Genomic DNA, 15,519 nt, shown 5'->3' with positions numbered 1-15,519 from the left:
AGGATACTCTAGGGTTTAGGAAAATCTTGGAAAAGGTTTAACTCTTGATTGACCCCATTTGATCACAAGTACATGAGTGAAACAGGCAGCCTGCCTGGCTGACATTCCCCTGTGCCACGCTGATTGGGAAAGGGTATTTCCCAAAAGGAAGTGATAGGAAAACAGAAGGAAGTTCCTCGCTCCATTCAGTACAAGACCCACCAAGTACCCTTCCCTGTATGGAGTTGCCTGATGGTCAGACATCCACCTTAGGGGGGACCATGTCCTCAGTTATGTCTTGAGGAACTAAAATACAGATGCCCAGTATGGGTCACAGCAATGAAGGGGACTAGCATGCTGGTGGCATTGATTGTGAAAGTCCCCAGGGAAGTCGTGAGTTGCTAAACAGGAGTTGGGCTGAGAGTCTGAACTCCACTCTCCGCATAGGAGAGTTTTTCGCACCACCACCTATGGGCAAACAGGGGTGTGCTTTATTTAGTGGGTGAGGAGGTTTGTTGTGCACGGCGGGGGACACACCTTCCTGGGAGTCACTTCCACCCCTTCTATGGCAGGTGCAAAGGTGTATACCCCACATGGCACGTACAAGTCCTGGAATTCACACAGGACAGGACTGTCCTTGAGAGGGCAGAGGTCGTGAGAAGAAGTGTGGCCTATGTGCCTGTAGAAACTGCACAGACGTAGATGCGTGAGCGAGCATGTGTGCAGTATCTCTCTTCTCTCACGGACGACAGGCCCACACATGCGGATGTGCTCCCCTGGGTTTACACCGCAGCTAGGGAAGGCACAAACCATTCACAAGACAGAGCACCTGAACAGCAGGCCTGAGAAGCAGATGCCGCCTCTCCTCCTGTCCCATCCCTGCAGGAAATGGCCACAAGGTCCTAGGAACCAGCTCAGCTGACAAGACTGAGTGACAGTGGTCAGTTCATCGCACCTCGCTTGGTGGCCCCAAGCTCCTCACTCCCACCACATGGGGTAATGACCCGTTTGCTTTACCCACGCCACTCGGCCTGGCTGAGGCCCCAGCATCCTGGCCAGGGCATCCACGGGCCACCTCACCAGACTCTCTCCCTGCCCGTCTCATTTCTACCTCTGCAGTTTGACCAACTCACTGCTGCTGTAATGATTCCTCAGATATTTTTAAATAAATGATCTTTTTGCCATTGTACAACAACAACAAAAAACCTAACCAAAGCAATGCTTCCGAAAATAAACCTGAGAGTCAACCTTGTAAAGTAGGCGTGACTGTCCCTGTTCTATAGAGGAATTCTAAGGGACAAATTTGTCTGAGGCTCTCCACGCAGCTTGGGGCAGATCCTGGCAGATAAGGGGACCAGGTCTCTTGGAGGGATGATAATGGAAGGAATATGGTTTTACTCACTCACTGCCTCCAACAAACACAAATCAGATGTTAATTACATAGCAGGTTGGCCTGGCTGGGGGTGGGGCGGGTGGGGTGGGGACAGTGGTGGGCCAGCCCAGATCAGCACCTGCTCTTGTTGGGGGAGCAGAGACCCTGGACCGATCTGGTAGATGAGGGACTGTTACGGACTGAGTTAAGAGCTCTGAAGAAAAGCAATGCGTGTAAAACCAAAGATCTGGACCCACAAGGCAGGGATGGGGCTCCTGGGGAAGTGGCGTTTGGGCTGAAATCTGAACAAAGGGTGAGTGTGTTAACCTGGGGGGAGGGGGGCACCGGGGAGGGGGAGGGGGAAGGACAGGCCAAAGGCCCTGTGGAGGGAAGGAGGTGGCACTTTTAAGGATCTAAAAGGTGGCCACCGTGGTCAGGGATGGGGGAGTTGGGAGACAAGGACAGATGAGGTGGAAAATGGGTGGGGCAGGACACAGGCGTGGACATATTGGTTAGAGGCCACCCTGCCTCATCCAACAAGAGGCTGATGGGGGCCTGGCCTGGGGGGTGGTGGGAGAGGTGAAGAGAAACAAGACTGGGAGGGTGACAGCAATACAACTTGGTAATGAACTGGCTGTACCTGGGGGCCTGGGCCAGACCCAGGGGGTGCACCTGGGTGGGTGGTGGGCAGAGTCTGAAACCAGGGATCTAGGAACAGGTGGGTGGAGGGATGTCGTGGCATGTTTTGGACATGCTGAACTCCAAACGCCTTTACAATCTCCATGTGGAGATATTTTGAGGATCATTGGATAAATGTGTCTGGAGCCCAGAGAGAGGGTTAGCTGGAGACAGAAATTTAGGAGGGTTCTGTGCAGAGGTGGCAGGCGAGGCTGGGAGTGTGGGTGACATCGCCCAGCAGAGAGAGGAGGAGGTCTGGGACCAGCTGAGGGAAACCCCTGGGGTGGAGGAGCCTGCCGAGGGGATGGGGAGGAACAGAGGAGCGGCAGAAGAGAAACCCAGAGAGTGTGATGGCACAGAAGCGACTGGAAGTGCCTGTTCAAGAAGGGAAGGTGGTCTACAGGGCCGGATGTTTCTGAGAGACCAGATGAGATGAGAACTCAGCAAAGCCCTTGGGATTTCATGGCCTGGGACAACCGATGGCTCGTCTGGGTGGAACGCAGGGGTGGGAGCCACTCTGGAGGGGTGGAGGAGTAAGTGGGAGTGAGAAAGTGGGCAGCACAGGTACAGAGGGAGACAGGCAGTGTGGGCCGTGGCAGGGAGGGCCCAAGATCGTCCCTGACACCACCTGGAACTCTCCAGCTCTGTGCCATGACTGAGTAGTGCCTTCCTTGCCGCTTTTTGAGTTCATGCACTTACCACCAATACGTGCATCTGTCTGGGTGTCTCTCACCCAGACAGAAAGTCCCATGAAGCAGGACTTGGTCCATTGAGTTCACTGCCCAGGTCCCAGACCAGCGGTGGCCCACAGCAGGTGTGCCACGGCAGCCAGCTAAGTGAATGAACAGGCTCGAGTGGAGCCCTGGCATCCGACAGGCAAGAGAAGGAAGACTGGGCTCCATCGAGCAGAGTTGGGAGGCGGGAGGTTGCAGGAGTCCCTACCTGATGTCTGGACTCTCCTCTATGAAGTGGGAGGTGAGTCCTTGGCTCAGAGGCGGGGCTGGGGCAGGACCAGGACTGTGACGAGGGTTAGAGATTTGAGAAAAGCAGGAAATTTAGTTTTAGAAATTCCTTTAAGGGGGCATCTGGGTGGCTCAGTCGGTTAAGGGTCGGACTCTTGATTTCGGCTCAGGTCATGATTTCATGGTCGTGAGATCGAGCCCCAAGTCAGGATCTGTGCTGAGTGTGGAGCCTGCTTAAGATTCTCTCTCCCTCTCTCTCTCCCTCTCCCTCTCTCTCTCTCCCCCTCCCCTGCTTGCACACTGTCTCTCATCCTCTAAAATAAATAAATAAATAAATAAATCCCTTTAAAATACTGGAATTAACGAACTCTTATTTGGCATCCTAGGAGTTAGGAATGGTTAATATCCCCGTCTTTCTGATGGGGAAACTGAGGCTTGGCAAGGCTGAGGAGTGTGTCCCAGGTCACACTGCTAGGTTGGATGCAGCTGGTTGCAAAGCCCCTGATCATGAGCGGGCTCCTTCCTGCACGTGGCAGAGCCAGGAACCCGCTGGGCCCAGGCCCACCCCAGCGCTCACCTTGTCCTTGTGTTCCATCTCCAGGGAAATATCCGAGGGAGATGTCTTCTCGCTCTGCTCCCCATAGATCAGTGAAGTCAAGCTGCCGGCCAGGAAGATCAGTGAGCAGGGAGGCAGAGAAGGAGAGAAAAGGCCTCGGCCACCCGCCTTGCTGTCTCTCCAGCTCCCAAGCCAAGAGCCGCCACCCCCTCTTATATAGTACCAGACACATCTCAGCTCGTGTGCTGAGCACACAGCTCTGGGTACAGATGGTAATCACCCCTGTTGCCAGGTGCCCAACGTATCTGGGGAGTCACGCGATCCAGAAAGTCTGAGATCTGAGAAAAAAGTGGGCTCGTGCCCAGAGATGACCGCCCCCACTAAGTTCCCTTCTTTTGAGGAGGGCCAGAGCCGGGCAGGAGTGGGTGACGGCATGACACCTGCTGTATCCTGGTTGTGGCCTTACATCCCCCAAGGGAGCAAGCAGCTGGCTCGCCCTGACCCCCGGCCTCTCCTCACCTGTCATTGTGAATAAGCAGGGCCAGGCGCCCGTAGTCCCACGCAGCTTTCCGGAGGAAGGAATAAACCAAAATGATGACCTGTAGGCCGGCCAGGAAAGGGAATGTGGGAATATGTCTCCTGCTCGGCTGGTCCCTGAAACTCCGTGGGGGAGATCCTGTCCCTCAGGTTCCCAGGGGCTTCCTGGGCTCTCCGACAAGTGGCCAGCTTTGTTAGGGTAGAGGCCATGCCTGTCTAAACTCTGGATCCCCAGTGCCCAGCAGCTTCCCAGCAGAGTGGATTCTCAGAGTTTGCAGAGCAAAGGCATCGGTGTCATGTTTAGAACGATGCAACAAGAACATTCCTTGAAGAAATCAGCAAGAGGAAAGAGAAGGGAGGCCCGAGGGCACTGGCCTGGTAGGTCCCTGGACAGTGGCGCATGGAAGGGAATCTTAGGAATTCTGCCTGTTCCTGCAGTTCCCTCTTCCCCGGGCTGCCCTGGGCATGACTGACATTCAGGGAGTCCCCACCACTGTGGCCGACGTCTGTCTGGAGAGCTGAGGCCCCTGCTGTATCACCTGTGACAGTGTGACGGTCCGCCCCTCTGAGGCCTCTCTGCCTACCGTGGGGCACAGGACTTACCACCCACAAGATGACGTTGAGGAACAGCACAGTGGGGATTCCCCCAAAGGGCTGCCCCTGCAGGACGGTGCTCTGAGAATTGAAGCAGTTGTGTGCTGTCATGTTCTGTGTCTCTTTCACCATATTCAGGTTGCCCTGCACGGCAGCCATCCTGGGATCTTCCTGGTGACAGAGGGGTGCTCAGGTCAGACACAAGGAATCCCTCTCACTCTGCAAATGCAGAAGGCTGACGGGGAGTTGGGGGGGAGGTAGGTGCACTGAGTACCCATCAGACCCAGTGTCCATTGCCAGCCTGTAGCAGGTCAAGGCAGGGAGGCTCAGCCCTGAAAGGGCATAGAGCCCTACCCGGGAGGAGCACAGCTGCCTTAAACCCAGGGCCGTGATGGCAGAAGAGCCCAGGTCCCAGATCCCCTGGAAGAGATTTTACTTTGTACCACTCGCTCCCTTTACCAAGAGTTGTGAGATGCACATCCAAATGGATCTTCCTATTTCTACCTTTGTGAAACCTTTCTTGTATATAAATGAACAAACTTCACAGAGGTGGGTAGGACCCCAGAATGGAAATATTCGGTTTGGAGAACAGAACTGCATTCATGGGAAGCCTGTGCAGATAGGGTCTAACATCTTATGATTCTCCGATCCAGTTTCCAGGAAAGGAAGTTTCCTAAAACTAAATGAGGTAAAGCTATAGAGTGCCCTGCACATAGCAGTGACTCAGTAAACGTCACTGTCTTCAGGTCGAACTTGAACCAGGGAGATCAGCACCTGCCCAGAGCCTGAGCATTTTGGTGAGACTCAAATGTAGGGCTCATGGTCATGGGCATCAATAGGTCTCCAGACTCAGAAAAGAGCGGGAAGCACAGATGAAAACTGGAAGTGACTGGTAGCTGCTTAAATTTATCTGCAAAGTGTTCTGGTTTTAAAAGATCATTCAGGGGCACCTGGCTGGTTCAGTAGCTAGCGCATGTGACTCTTAATCTCAGGGTTGTGAGTTCAAGCCCCATGTTGGGCATGGAGCCTATTAAAAAAAAAAAGAATAGCTAAGATTTCAGGGCGCCTGGGTGGCTCAGTTGGTTGGGCGTCCAACTCTTTTTGTTTTTAATTTTTTCTTAATGTTTATTTATTTTTGAAAGCGAGAGAGAATATGTGCAAGCTGGAAGGGCAGAAAGAGGAGGGGACAGAGGATCTGAAATGGGCTCCGTGTTGACCACAGAGAGCCTGATGTGGGCTCGAACCTTGAGATCATGACCTGAGTCGAGGTCAGATGCTCAACTGACTGAGCCACCGAGGCGCCCTGGGCATCCAACCCTTGATTTCAGCTCAGATCATAATCTCACGGTTCATGAGATAGGGTCCTGCGTTGGCCTCTATGCTGACAGCATGGAGCCTGCTTGGGATTCTCTTTCTTTCCCTCTCTCTCTACCCCTCCCCCATTCAAGCTCTCTCTCTCTCAAAATAACTAAACCTTACAAAAAAAAAAAAAATCATTCATTTTGTCTCCAGACCTTGTCTCATCCTAGAAACTCTTCACTCCCATTCAAGAAAAGTAGGCTCATTCATCGTTCATTCATTCATTCATTCAACAAGTATTTAGTGAACAACTGCCTTGTGCCAGACTAATGCTGGTGATGCAATAGTGAATAGGCAAAACAAAACAAAAAAACCCTCTCTCATTGGATCCCGGTGGGGAGAGGCAGTGCAGGGGTGACGGTGGGTCAGAAGGGTAAAGAGGGTGACTGGGAAGACCTCACTGGGAGGATGACATTTGGACAAAGACTTGCAGAGGGAGCAAGGCAGGCACAGCAGAAGGCCTGGGGGCACAGGCTTGCCTGGAGCCTCCAAGAAGAGCAAACAGGCCCATGTGGCCGGACAGGGGAGAGTGAAGGGGGTGAAGCTTGGACAGGGGAGAGTGAGGGGGGTGAAGCTTGAGCCAAGGAGTGACGTGAAATGACTTATGTATTAAAGGCATCACTCTGACCCTTGGTTTGAGAATAAATGGGAGCGGGGCAAGCTGAGAAGTAAACACAGAGAGGTCAGTTAGGAGGAAATTACAGCAATCCAGGCAAGAGGTAACAAGCCTGGGGTGGAAGGGGAGGAGGCGGTGAGAAGCAGTCAGATTTTGGAAGTATTCTGAAGGTGAAGCCAGCATGTGCTGATAAAATGGGTGGTGGGGGGCGGGGTGTAAAAGAGAGGAGTCCAGGGTGACCCTGAGGTTTTGGGGCCGAAGAGCAGAAGTGCCTTTATTGGGTGGGACAGACCAGGAGTGGGGGGAGGGGTCAGGAGCCGGGTGCTGGACATGCTAAGTGGAGATGCCAGGCGGGTGGCTGGATACGTGAGCCCGCAGCTCAGAGGAGAGTCAGGAGACATAACTGTGAGAGTCACCAGCAGACAGGTGACTGTTGGAGGCATAGGACTGGGTCACCGAAGGTGTGAGCTCAGAGTGAGGCTCAAGGTCTGAGTCTGTGCAGGGTGAGGCCCCAACACGGGGAAGTGAGGCAGATGAGGAGGAAACGAGAAAGGGACTAGAAGAGGGGCCAGAGAGGAAGGAGGAATAGCAGGAGTGGGTGGCATCCTGGAAGCTAAATAAAATGTTTCTAGAAGGGAGGGATCGGCTGCACTGATGCGGCCAAGTAAGATGACAACTGAGAACCAGCCATAGTTGGAGCAACGTGGAGGTTTAGTCGGTGGCCAGACTGGAACAGGCGCGAGAGAGAATGGTGGCCGGAGAATTGGAGCCAGTGGGCATGAACGATTCCTTTGAACGGGAATGAGAGTTTGGAGGTGGTTAGGACGGGAGAGGCAGCAGCACAAGAAAAGTAGGCTCATTCGTTATTCATTCATTCATTCATTCATTCAACAAGTATTTAGTGAACAACTGCCTTGTGCCAGACTAATGCTGGTGACGCAAGAGTGAATAGGCAAAACAAAACAAAACAAAACAAAACAAAAACTCGTGCAGCAGCACAGAATGCCGGTGGGAACGGGCCGGTGGGAACTTAAAGGCTGGCGATACGGGGGAGACAGGGCATTGCCGACGCAATGCGAGGATGTGGGACGGGCCGGCAACCGGCGCACAAGTGCAGACGTTGGTCTTGGCCGAGAGCTGGGTACTGACCCACGGCAGCAGGAGGGAGGCAGGCGCACAGGTGGAGCTCGCGGGAGCACCCGCCCAAGGCTTCTATTTTCTCAGATGCAGGGGGAACAAGTCTCAAGGTTGCTGAGCGACGCAGGTGGTGGGCAGATGTGGGATGTTTGAGGACAGGACGCAAGGCAGAAATAGAAGTCTAGAGAAGCGGTGGAGTGAATGCATTATGAGAACATGGTGGGACTGTCGCGCAGCACTAAGGGGCCACTGAGGTTCACGGTCTTGAATCTGCAGCAAGAGTAGCCAGACTTACTGGGCCCCTCCCCCAGCTGTGCTCATCGGTGCGGATGCAGGTGAGCCGCTGTGGAAGAGGCAGACAGCTCGACCTAACCAGGGCAGACGTTTTCCCAAGTAAGTAGGAGAATGAGAGGGCTGAAGTTGTACATGAGGGAGTCGTTTTAGTGACTGGCCAGGTAAGGACAGAAAGGACAACGCAAGATGGGCGAGGGATGGTGACAGGGGTCCACGGAGGTAGAACTGTCGGGTATTACAGGCTGTGCGCCAACACGTAGGACGTGGCTGTTGGAAAATGAGCTGTGTGGCACTGAGATTAAGAAGGGATCGGTTATGGGTAGAGAGAAGGTCTAGGGCATGAAAATAGAGTCAGCAACTGAGTGGTGTCAAGGAACCGGGAGGCTGGAATGTCCTTTATGGACAGGTGGATCTTGAAATCGGTAAGAATGAAGACGGGAACAGCACTGACGTGACGGTGAGGCAAGAACTGAACTCTTCTGGGAGGAGGGGAGTGATCTGGTGTGGGGGGGAGTCAGCACCTGTACCGAAGACGGGGAGCGAGATGTCTAGGCTGACACCTTGGGTCCAAGATGGGGGCTTCAGCAGGAAGGAAGGAAGAAGAGTCTGGAAGATGCACAGAGGAGCAAGGAATACATCTCTCTTGTCCCCAGGCCTGAGAGGGTGGTAAGGGAGGCCCCGTCCTGGGGAGTCTAAGGTTTCAGTTCCCAGTGGGCAGGCGAGGTGCTGCAGGAGCTGGGGGTGTTTCCGGGCATCTTGGGCTCTGTGGCACTGAATGCCAGTTCCAACACTTACTAGTCACCTCGAGCAAGCTACTTAAGGTCTCCCTGCCTCATTTACTCATCTACAAAAGGGGAGTGGTGTTAGTAACTAGTACTCACTTTGCAGTGCTATTAAGAGGGGTAAGTGGGGGCATCTGGGTGGCTCAGTCGGTGAAGCGTCTGACTCTTGATTTCAGCTCAGGTCATGATCTCATGCTTTGTGAGGTGGAGCCCCATGTCAGGCTCTGAACTGACAGCATGGGGCTTGCTTGGGGTTCTCCCTCTCATTCTTTCTGCCCCTTCCCCCTCAATAAACAAATAAACATTTTTTAAAAAAAGATGGATAACTGGGTTAAGATTTGTCAGTCATGGAGAGCAATGCCTGGGACACAGAGGTATCACACAGACACTTGTCAAATGAAAAGTGGGCGCAGAGCTCCAAGGGGCACAGCGGAATGCTGTCTGGAGTTGGGGAGGCTTTGGAGATGGGGACAGAGAAGGGAATAAAGAAGAGGGTGGTGTGCAGGACGGGTCCGGGGCTCCCTGTGCTAACTCACAAAAATAGGGAAACACACGAACTCATCCTTCTACCTGTCAGATCAGCATCCTTCTGTTCCCCTCTCTTTCTGCAGGGGCTGCCCACGGTTTTACTACCCCAGGTCACTGCTTAACTCATTGACACAAGCATGTTTAGCTAAATATAAACTTACAAGGATTTACACTGAACATGGTACCTTTTTTTTTTATAGTTTTTTTTAAATGTTTACTTATTTATTTTGAAAGAGAGAGCGCACGGGGTAAGAAGCAGAGAGAGAGAGAGAGAGAGAGAGAGAGGAAGAGAAAGAATCCCAAGTAGGCTCCACACTGTCAGTGCACAGCCCTGACACGGGGCTCGATCCCACGAAGCGTGAGATCATGACCTGAGCCAAAACCAAGAGTTGGAGGCTTAACCCACTGAGCTCCTGGGCGCCCCTGAACGCGCTACCGTTTAACAGCAAGCCTTCTGCTGGAAAAGCCAGAGTAGCCCGAGGAGGGTTTCTCTTAGCATCTCTGGCAGCTGCGGCACCAAGGTACAGTTCTGCTGGTGGCCACCTGGGGGAGCCCGCGCTGAGAAGCCGCGGGGGGGAAGGCGGGGGCGCGGGAGGCGCAGGCGCGCGATCTGAAGGCCTTGGAGGGCCGTTCCCTACCTGCGTCAGTTCTCCAGAGAGGGTCTAAGTCAGGACTGGGGGCTTCGCTCAGCTACCCGGAAGCTGCAAAAGAACAAATGCAATCTAAAGACCACAAGGCCTAGGGGCCCAGGCCGTCTGCCAGGGCGGCATCATCTCTCAGGGCTCCTGAACATCTTTATGTTCAGGATATACGTCCTTTATCACGTGTATTTTGCAAATACTTTTTCCCAGTCTGTTGCTCGTCTATTTGTTTTCTTCATGTATCTTTGAAGCACCACCGTTTTGGATTTTGACAAAGTCCAGTTTATCAAATGTTCTTTTATGGACCGTGCTTTGGGGATGGGGATGGTGTCTAGGAAATCTTTGCCTACTCCTATGTTTTCTCCTAAAAATCTTACAGTTTTAGCTCTGACACTGAAGTCTATGATCCATTTTGAGTTAAAGTTTGCAGACGCTGTGACGTAAGCGTCTAAGTTCATCTTTTGGCGAGTGGCTATGCACTTGCCCAGCCCTCTTTGCTGGATCTCATCTTTAAACCGAGCTGGGAAGCCCCTGTCAGGGCTGTCTGGGGGACTGGAACCAGGGCAGGGATGTGCAAGTGCTTGGTGACCAGCAGCACAGCCAGAAGGACGTGTGACTTTTATTTGGTTAATACCGTACATGATGAGGGAAGGGGGTGGGCCGGGCTGGGAAGAGCTCTGCCTTCCATCTGGCTCTAAGGAGGTTTGAGTCCTGGATGCTGCTCTTTTCCACTTAACTCCTACACACTCGTTTTCTCTCCTTCCAAAAGCACCCCCCTTCCTCCCTCCCTCCTCCTCCCTTCCTTCCTTCCACAAAGAAGGGCTGAGTACCTACCATGCACCAGCCATCATGCGAGGCCCTGGGGGCCTGGCAGTTCCGTTTCTCACCAATATGAGTCTCCCAGACTCACTGGCGAGACCTGTAAGCATGCCAGGCACGAGCCACCACACACTCTGGCACACTTTGGTAACCCAGGTAAAGGGGGTCATGGGGAGGGCCCACCTTGAGCGGTCAGAGAAGCCTTCTGCAAGGAAGTCACCTCTGAGCTGAGATGCGAGGAATTCGAATCAGCAGTGTGGTGGGGAGCATGGACAGAGGGAACCATGTTGGCCAAGAGCCAGAGGGGGCACAGAGCATGGTGTTTGGGGAATGTGAAAACGAGTAGTCATGGCTTGAGTGCAGGATGGATCACTGGTTTATGCTTTCATTTGTTCATTTGTTCGTTCAACAACAATTCGTGGCAAATCCACTCTTCCCAGGAATTACAAACACAAGTTCCTCTTCAGGGGGTTCCCAGTCTTTGGGGTTTGGGGAGACGACTGCTGTTGGGAGAGGCATGGCCCAGCTGCCATTCTGCCTAGGAGGGCCTCCAGACACAAGGTCCGAGCCTCTAACCTGGAGTGGGATGCAGTCCATCGGCAGGGTTGGGCAGGTGCAGCCTGCAGGAAGGTGAGGCAGGTGAAGGAAGGAGGTGAGGAAAGAGAAGAGACAAGAGAGCCTCGCCCCCATCTCAGCACCTTCCTCAGCTTCCTCAGCAGCAAGCAGAGGCAGTGTCATGGAAACCCAGAGCATCATCCTGCCTTTTGTCCTCACCGCTAAATCATGACTGGACCTCCTTTCTGGAGGGGTTTCCTTCTTCCTTCTTTCCAGCTCTTGGGTGTGAAGAAGAGGGGTAGAGAGCTTTCTGGAGACCAAAGTAGCAGCAGTGCCCGGTGCAGGGGCATCAGGGAATTTCTCTTCGGGCATGGATTTTAGGGAGGCATGAACACAGGGAGGTTATTCAGGGCGGTGGGAAGAAGTGGACTGTCTGCAGCCAGACTGTCTGGGCTTAAATCCCAGGTCCACCCCTGTTCGCTGTGTGACCACGGACAGTGACCTCAACTCTCTGGGTCTTAGTTTCCACCTCTGGAAAGCATGGATAATAGCACTGCCTCACAAGGTTGTTGTGAACACGGAATGAGTTAACTCACACAAACCCCTTTGCAAATGCTTGAGAAGCAGTGCCATTAGCCAGTACTATCGTCACTGGCACCAGGTCATCTGCGACGTGCTGGTGAAGGGCCCAGACTGGACCATTCCTGGTCTCCTCCCGTCTACTCTGTTCCGGAACAGACCAGGGGAGGACTGTCCAAGACCCCACAAACTGCAGCCTGGAGGTTGCTGCCTCTGTTCTTCCTATGCATGAAAAACGAATGTCAGCCTGGCTTTTTGGGCCAAGGAGGGGCAGTGAGTGACGGTGGGGATGCCGGCTGGGGGGTCAGGATCCTCATTCCCCTCCTCAGCTGCACATCTTATCTGACGGGGAAGTGTGTGGCCTTCCTCCCCTCCCATTTCTCCCCGTCCTGGCCTCTAGTGGCAGAAGCTGGAGGCTGGGCAGTCCCAGGCCGCAGGCGAGGTTTGCTGGGGGAAGTGGGCAAAAGCTTCAAAACAACGAGCTCTGTCTTTATTAGTCAGTCCCCTGGTCCGGCGCTCACCTCCTCCCTTCCAGACCTGGCCTGGCTTCAGCTACTGCTGTCCTAACCAGCCAGGCCAGCAGGCCAGGCCCTCCTCATCTCAAGGCCAAGTCTTCTGTGTGAGGAGCCCAGATCCCGCAGCTAGGGCAGCCCAGGAAGCCCTCGGTGTGTGGGGGAGGGGCACAATCTTATTAATAGCTAACATTTATGGAGCACTTACTATAGGAGAAATACTTCCCATTTAAGTATGTAGCTCTCACAAGTACCTAAGGGTACTAAAATCATCCCCTGATGAGAGGACAATTAAGGCCCAGACAGGTGAAATCACTTGCCTAAGGTCATGGTGCTAGTAAGTGGCATGCCACCTTCTCTCTTGCCACCACAGGTCCCTTGCATATGTTAGACCTTCCACCTGGAATATTCCTCCCTCCCACAAGTTAACTCATTTTCCCCTAGTTAATTGCAGCTCGGTTTTTGCCTCCATAGGGAAGAACCCCAGACCAGGTGAAGCCCCCACATTCCATGCCTCAGATCATCTTGGGTCACAGACACAGTATGACATTTAAGAGTGGGTCCCAAATCCTGTCTCTGCTATTTATAAGCACCATGTCCTTGGGCAAATATCTCAGCTTCCCTGTGCCTCGGTTTCCTTATCTGTAACATGGAGATGTTAATAGCATCTACCTTATTGGCTGGGTGTTAGGAATGTATGAACCAATTCACATAAAACACTTAGAACGGTACTGCTATACAGCAATGGCTCAATACAGTTAAGTATTATTTTCCTTGTTTGAACCTAGTACATTTGACGTTCATTTACAAGATGACGTACTAAATGGCTCCACCAATGGATGCAAAGCTCCTTAATGGCTACGTTTGCTTAGTATTTTCTCTGCTGTGCTGGTTAGAGCTTGGTGCTTTACAAATATTTGTGGAAAGGGGGCCCCTGGGTGGCTCAGTCAGTTAAGCGTCCAACTTTGGCTCGGGTCATGATCTTGCGGTTCGTGGGTTCGTGGGTTCGTGGGTTTGAGCCCGGTGTCGGGCTCTGTGGTGACAGCTCGGAGCCTGGAGCCTGCTGGGGATTCTGTGTCTCCCTCTCTCTCCGCCCCTCCCCACTCGTGCTCTGTCTCTCTGCAAATATTTGTGGAAGAAAGGAATGACTGGCAGCAGGCTGGGGTGGGTCTCACTTGGCCCCCCGATCTCCAACCCAGAGTGTCTGGCTGGAGGGGCTCCTACAAATTCTCGAATCTAAGCCCTTCCACCCACAGATGAGCAGAGGTTTGCTGCAGCCGAGTATGTCCTTGGCCTCCAGTCTCACAGGGCTGGGTGGCCCCTGGCCACCCCATCCCCCCTGGAGCTCAGCTCAATCAGTAGATTGAGGACACGGTGAGATCTCAGGCTGAGCAGCCACACACACACACACACACACACACACACACACACCTGGCACATCTCTTATCTGAGTGTTGTGGAGCGAACACATTCCCTCCACAAGCTGCAGGCTTCACTTCGACCCTGATTTACTGCCGTAATTCCTGTCTCTGTGGTAACAAGCGGGACTGAGCCTTCGGCTAGCAAAGACTGGGCAAAGGGCTCGTCGTCATCAGGCCAGCACTGTTGTTCTCTCCCCAGCCTCCTGCCCGCTGGATTTCTCTGAGGGAGTCCTGAGTGGGCTGGGAGGGGAGGGCTCCGGAGGGGAGGCACAGCCCCAGTTAGAGCAGGATGAAGGTGCTCGGCAGCAGGAGCTAACAGGCAGGAGGCACTGTTGGGTGCCGTCCCCCTCAGCTCCTGCTGCTGCTAGGACGGCCTCTGGTGGACCGTGCCACATGCTGGGGAGACAGAGGGGCTGAGCCCCAGCCCATGCACACCCCACCCACTGTCGATGACTGGTCAATGTGTAACTAGAACCAGCCTTGACTGGACACCTGCTCTGTGCCCCCACTGGGCTAGGAAGTGGGGAGGAAAGCTAAACTACAATAGACCTGGCTTCAGTGAGCGTTCCGTAGTCCTGGCCTCAGTGAGCATTCTGTGGTCCTGGCCTCAGTGAGCGTGCCATGGTCCTGGCCTAGTGAGCAGTCCGTGGTCCTGGCCTCAGTGAGCGTCCCATGGACCTGGCCTAGTGAGCGGTCCGTGGTCCTGGCCTCAGTAAGCGTTCCGTGGTCCTGGCCTCAGTGAGCGTTCCGTGGTCCTGGCCTCAGTGAGCATTCTGTGGTCCTGGCCTCAGTGAGCATTCTGTGGTCCTGGCCTAGTGAGCAGTCCGTGGTCCTGGCCTCAGTGAGCGTCCCATGGACCTGGCCTAGTGAGCGGTCCGTGGTCCTGGCCTCAGTAAGTGTTCCGTGGTCCTGGCCTCAGTGAGCGTTCCGTGGTCCTGGCCTCAGTGAGCATTCTGTGGTCCTGGCCTCAGTGAGCGTGCCATGGTCCTGGCCTAGTGAGCAGTCTGTGGTCCTGGCCTCAGTGAGCGTTCCATGGACCTAGCCTAGTGAGCAGTCCATGGTCCTGGCCTCAGTGAGCGTTCTGTGGTCCTGGCCTCAGTGAGCGTTCTGTGGTCCTGGCCTCAGTGAGCGTTCTGTGGTCCTGGCCTCAGTGAGTATTCCATGGTTGTGGCCTCAGAGTTCCATGGTCTTGGCCTCTGTGACAGTTCCATGGACCTGGCCTCAGTGAGAGTTCCGTGGTCCTGGCCTCAGTGAGCATTCCAGAGTCCTGGCCTCAGTGAGTATTCCATGGACCTGGCCTCAGTGACCGTTCCGTGGTCCTGGCCTCAGTGAGCGTTCTGTGGTCCTGGCCTAGTGAGAGTTCCATGGTCCTGGCCTCTGTGAGCAGTCCATGGTCCTGGCCTAGTAAGCGGTCTGTGGTCCTGGCATCAGTGAGAGTTTCGTGGTCATGGCCTCAGTGAGCGTTCTGTGGTCCTGGCCTCAGTGAGCAGTCCGTGGTCCTGGCCTCAGTAAGCATTCCGTGGTCCTGGCCTCAGTGAGCGATCCATGGTCCTGGCCTCAGTGAGTGTTCCGTGGTCCTGGCCTAGTGAGCAGTCCGT

At 54.0% G+C, this 15,519-nt stretch overlaps 1 protein-coding gene across 9 annotated transcripts in view; it reads right to left on the bottom strand.

Moving 5' to 3' along the window:
* The window catches only part of TMEM63C (transmembrane protein 63C), a 127,564-nt gene that overhangs the window by 30,801 nt on the left and 81,244 nt on the right, over positions 1-15,519 (bottom strand). For 8 of the 9 annotated variants that reach the window (XR_005791072.1, XR_005791071.1, XM_040477819.1 and 5 more), the window contains exons 3-6: positions 10,033-10,095; positions 4,688-4,849; positions 4,067-4,146; positions 3,569-3,650 (exon numbers count right to left, since the gene is read on the bottom strand). Coding sequence is in view for 7 of the 9 variants with exons in the window: in XM_040477819.1 (XP_040333753.1) it covers positions 3,569-3,650; positions 4,067-4,146; positions 4,688-4,837 (312 nt within the window). In the remaining 2 variants the exon portion in view is untranslated. The remainder of the gene's footprint in view (positions 1-3,568; positions 3,651-4,066; positions 4,147-4,687; positions 4,850-10,032; positions 10,096-15,519) is intronic. The other variant, XM_040477823.1, reaches the window with a different exon arrangement.

The sequence above is a fragment of the Herpailurus yagouaroundi genome, unplaced genomic scaffold, assembly GCF_014898765.1.
Source record: "Herpailurus yagouaroundi ecotype Mexico unplaced genomic scaffold, PumYag 141, whole genome shotgun sequence".
NCBI classification, from domain to species: Eukaryota; Metazoa; Chordata; class Mammalia; order Carnivora; family Felidae; genus Herpailurus; species Herpailurus yagouaroundi.
The sequence above is the reverse complement of the archived record's forward strand: the minus strand, read 5'-3'. Positions and strand labels throughout refer to the sequence as shown.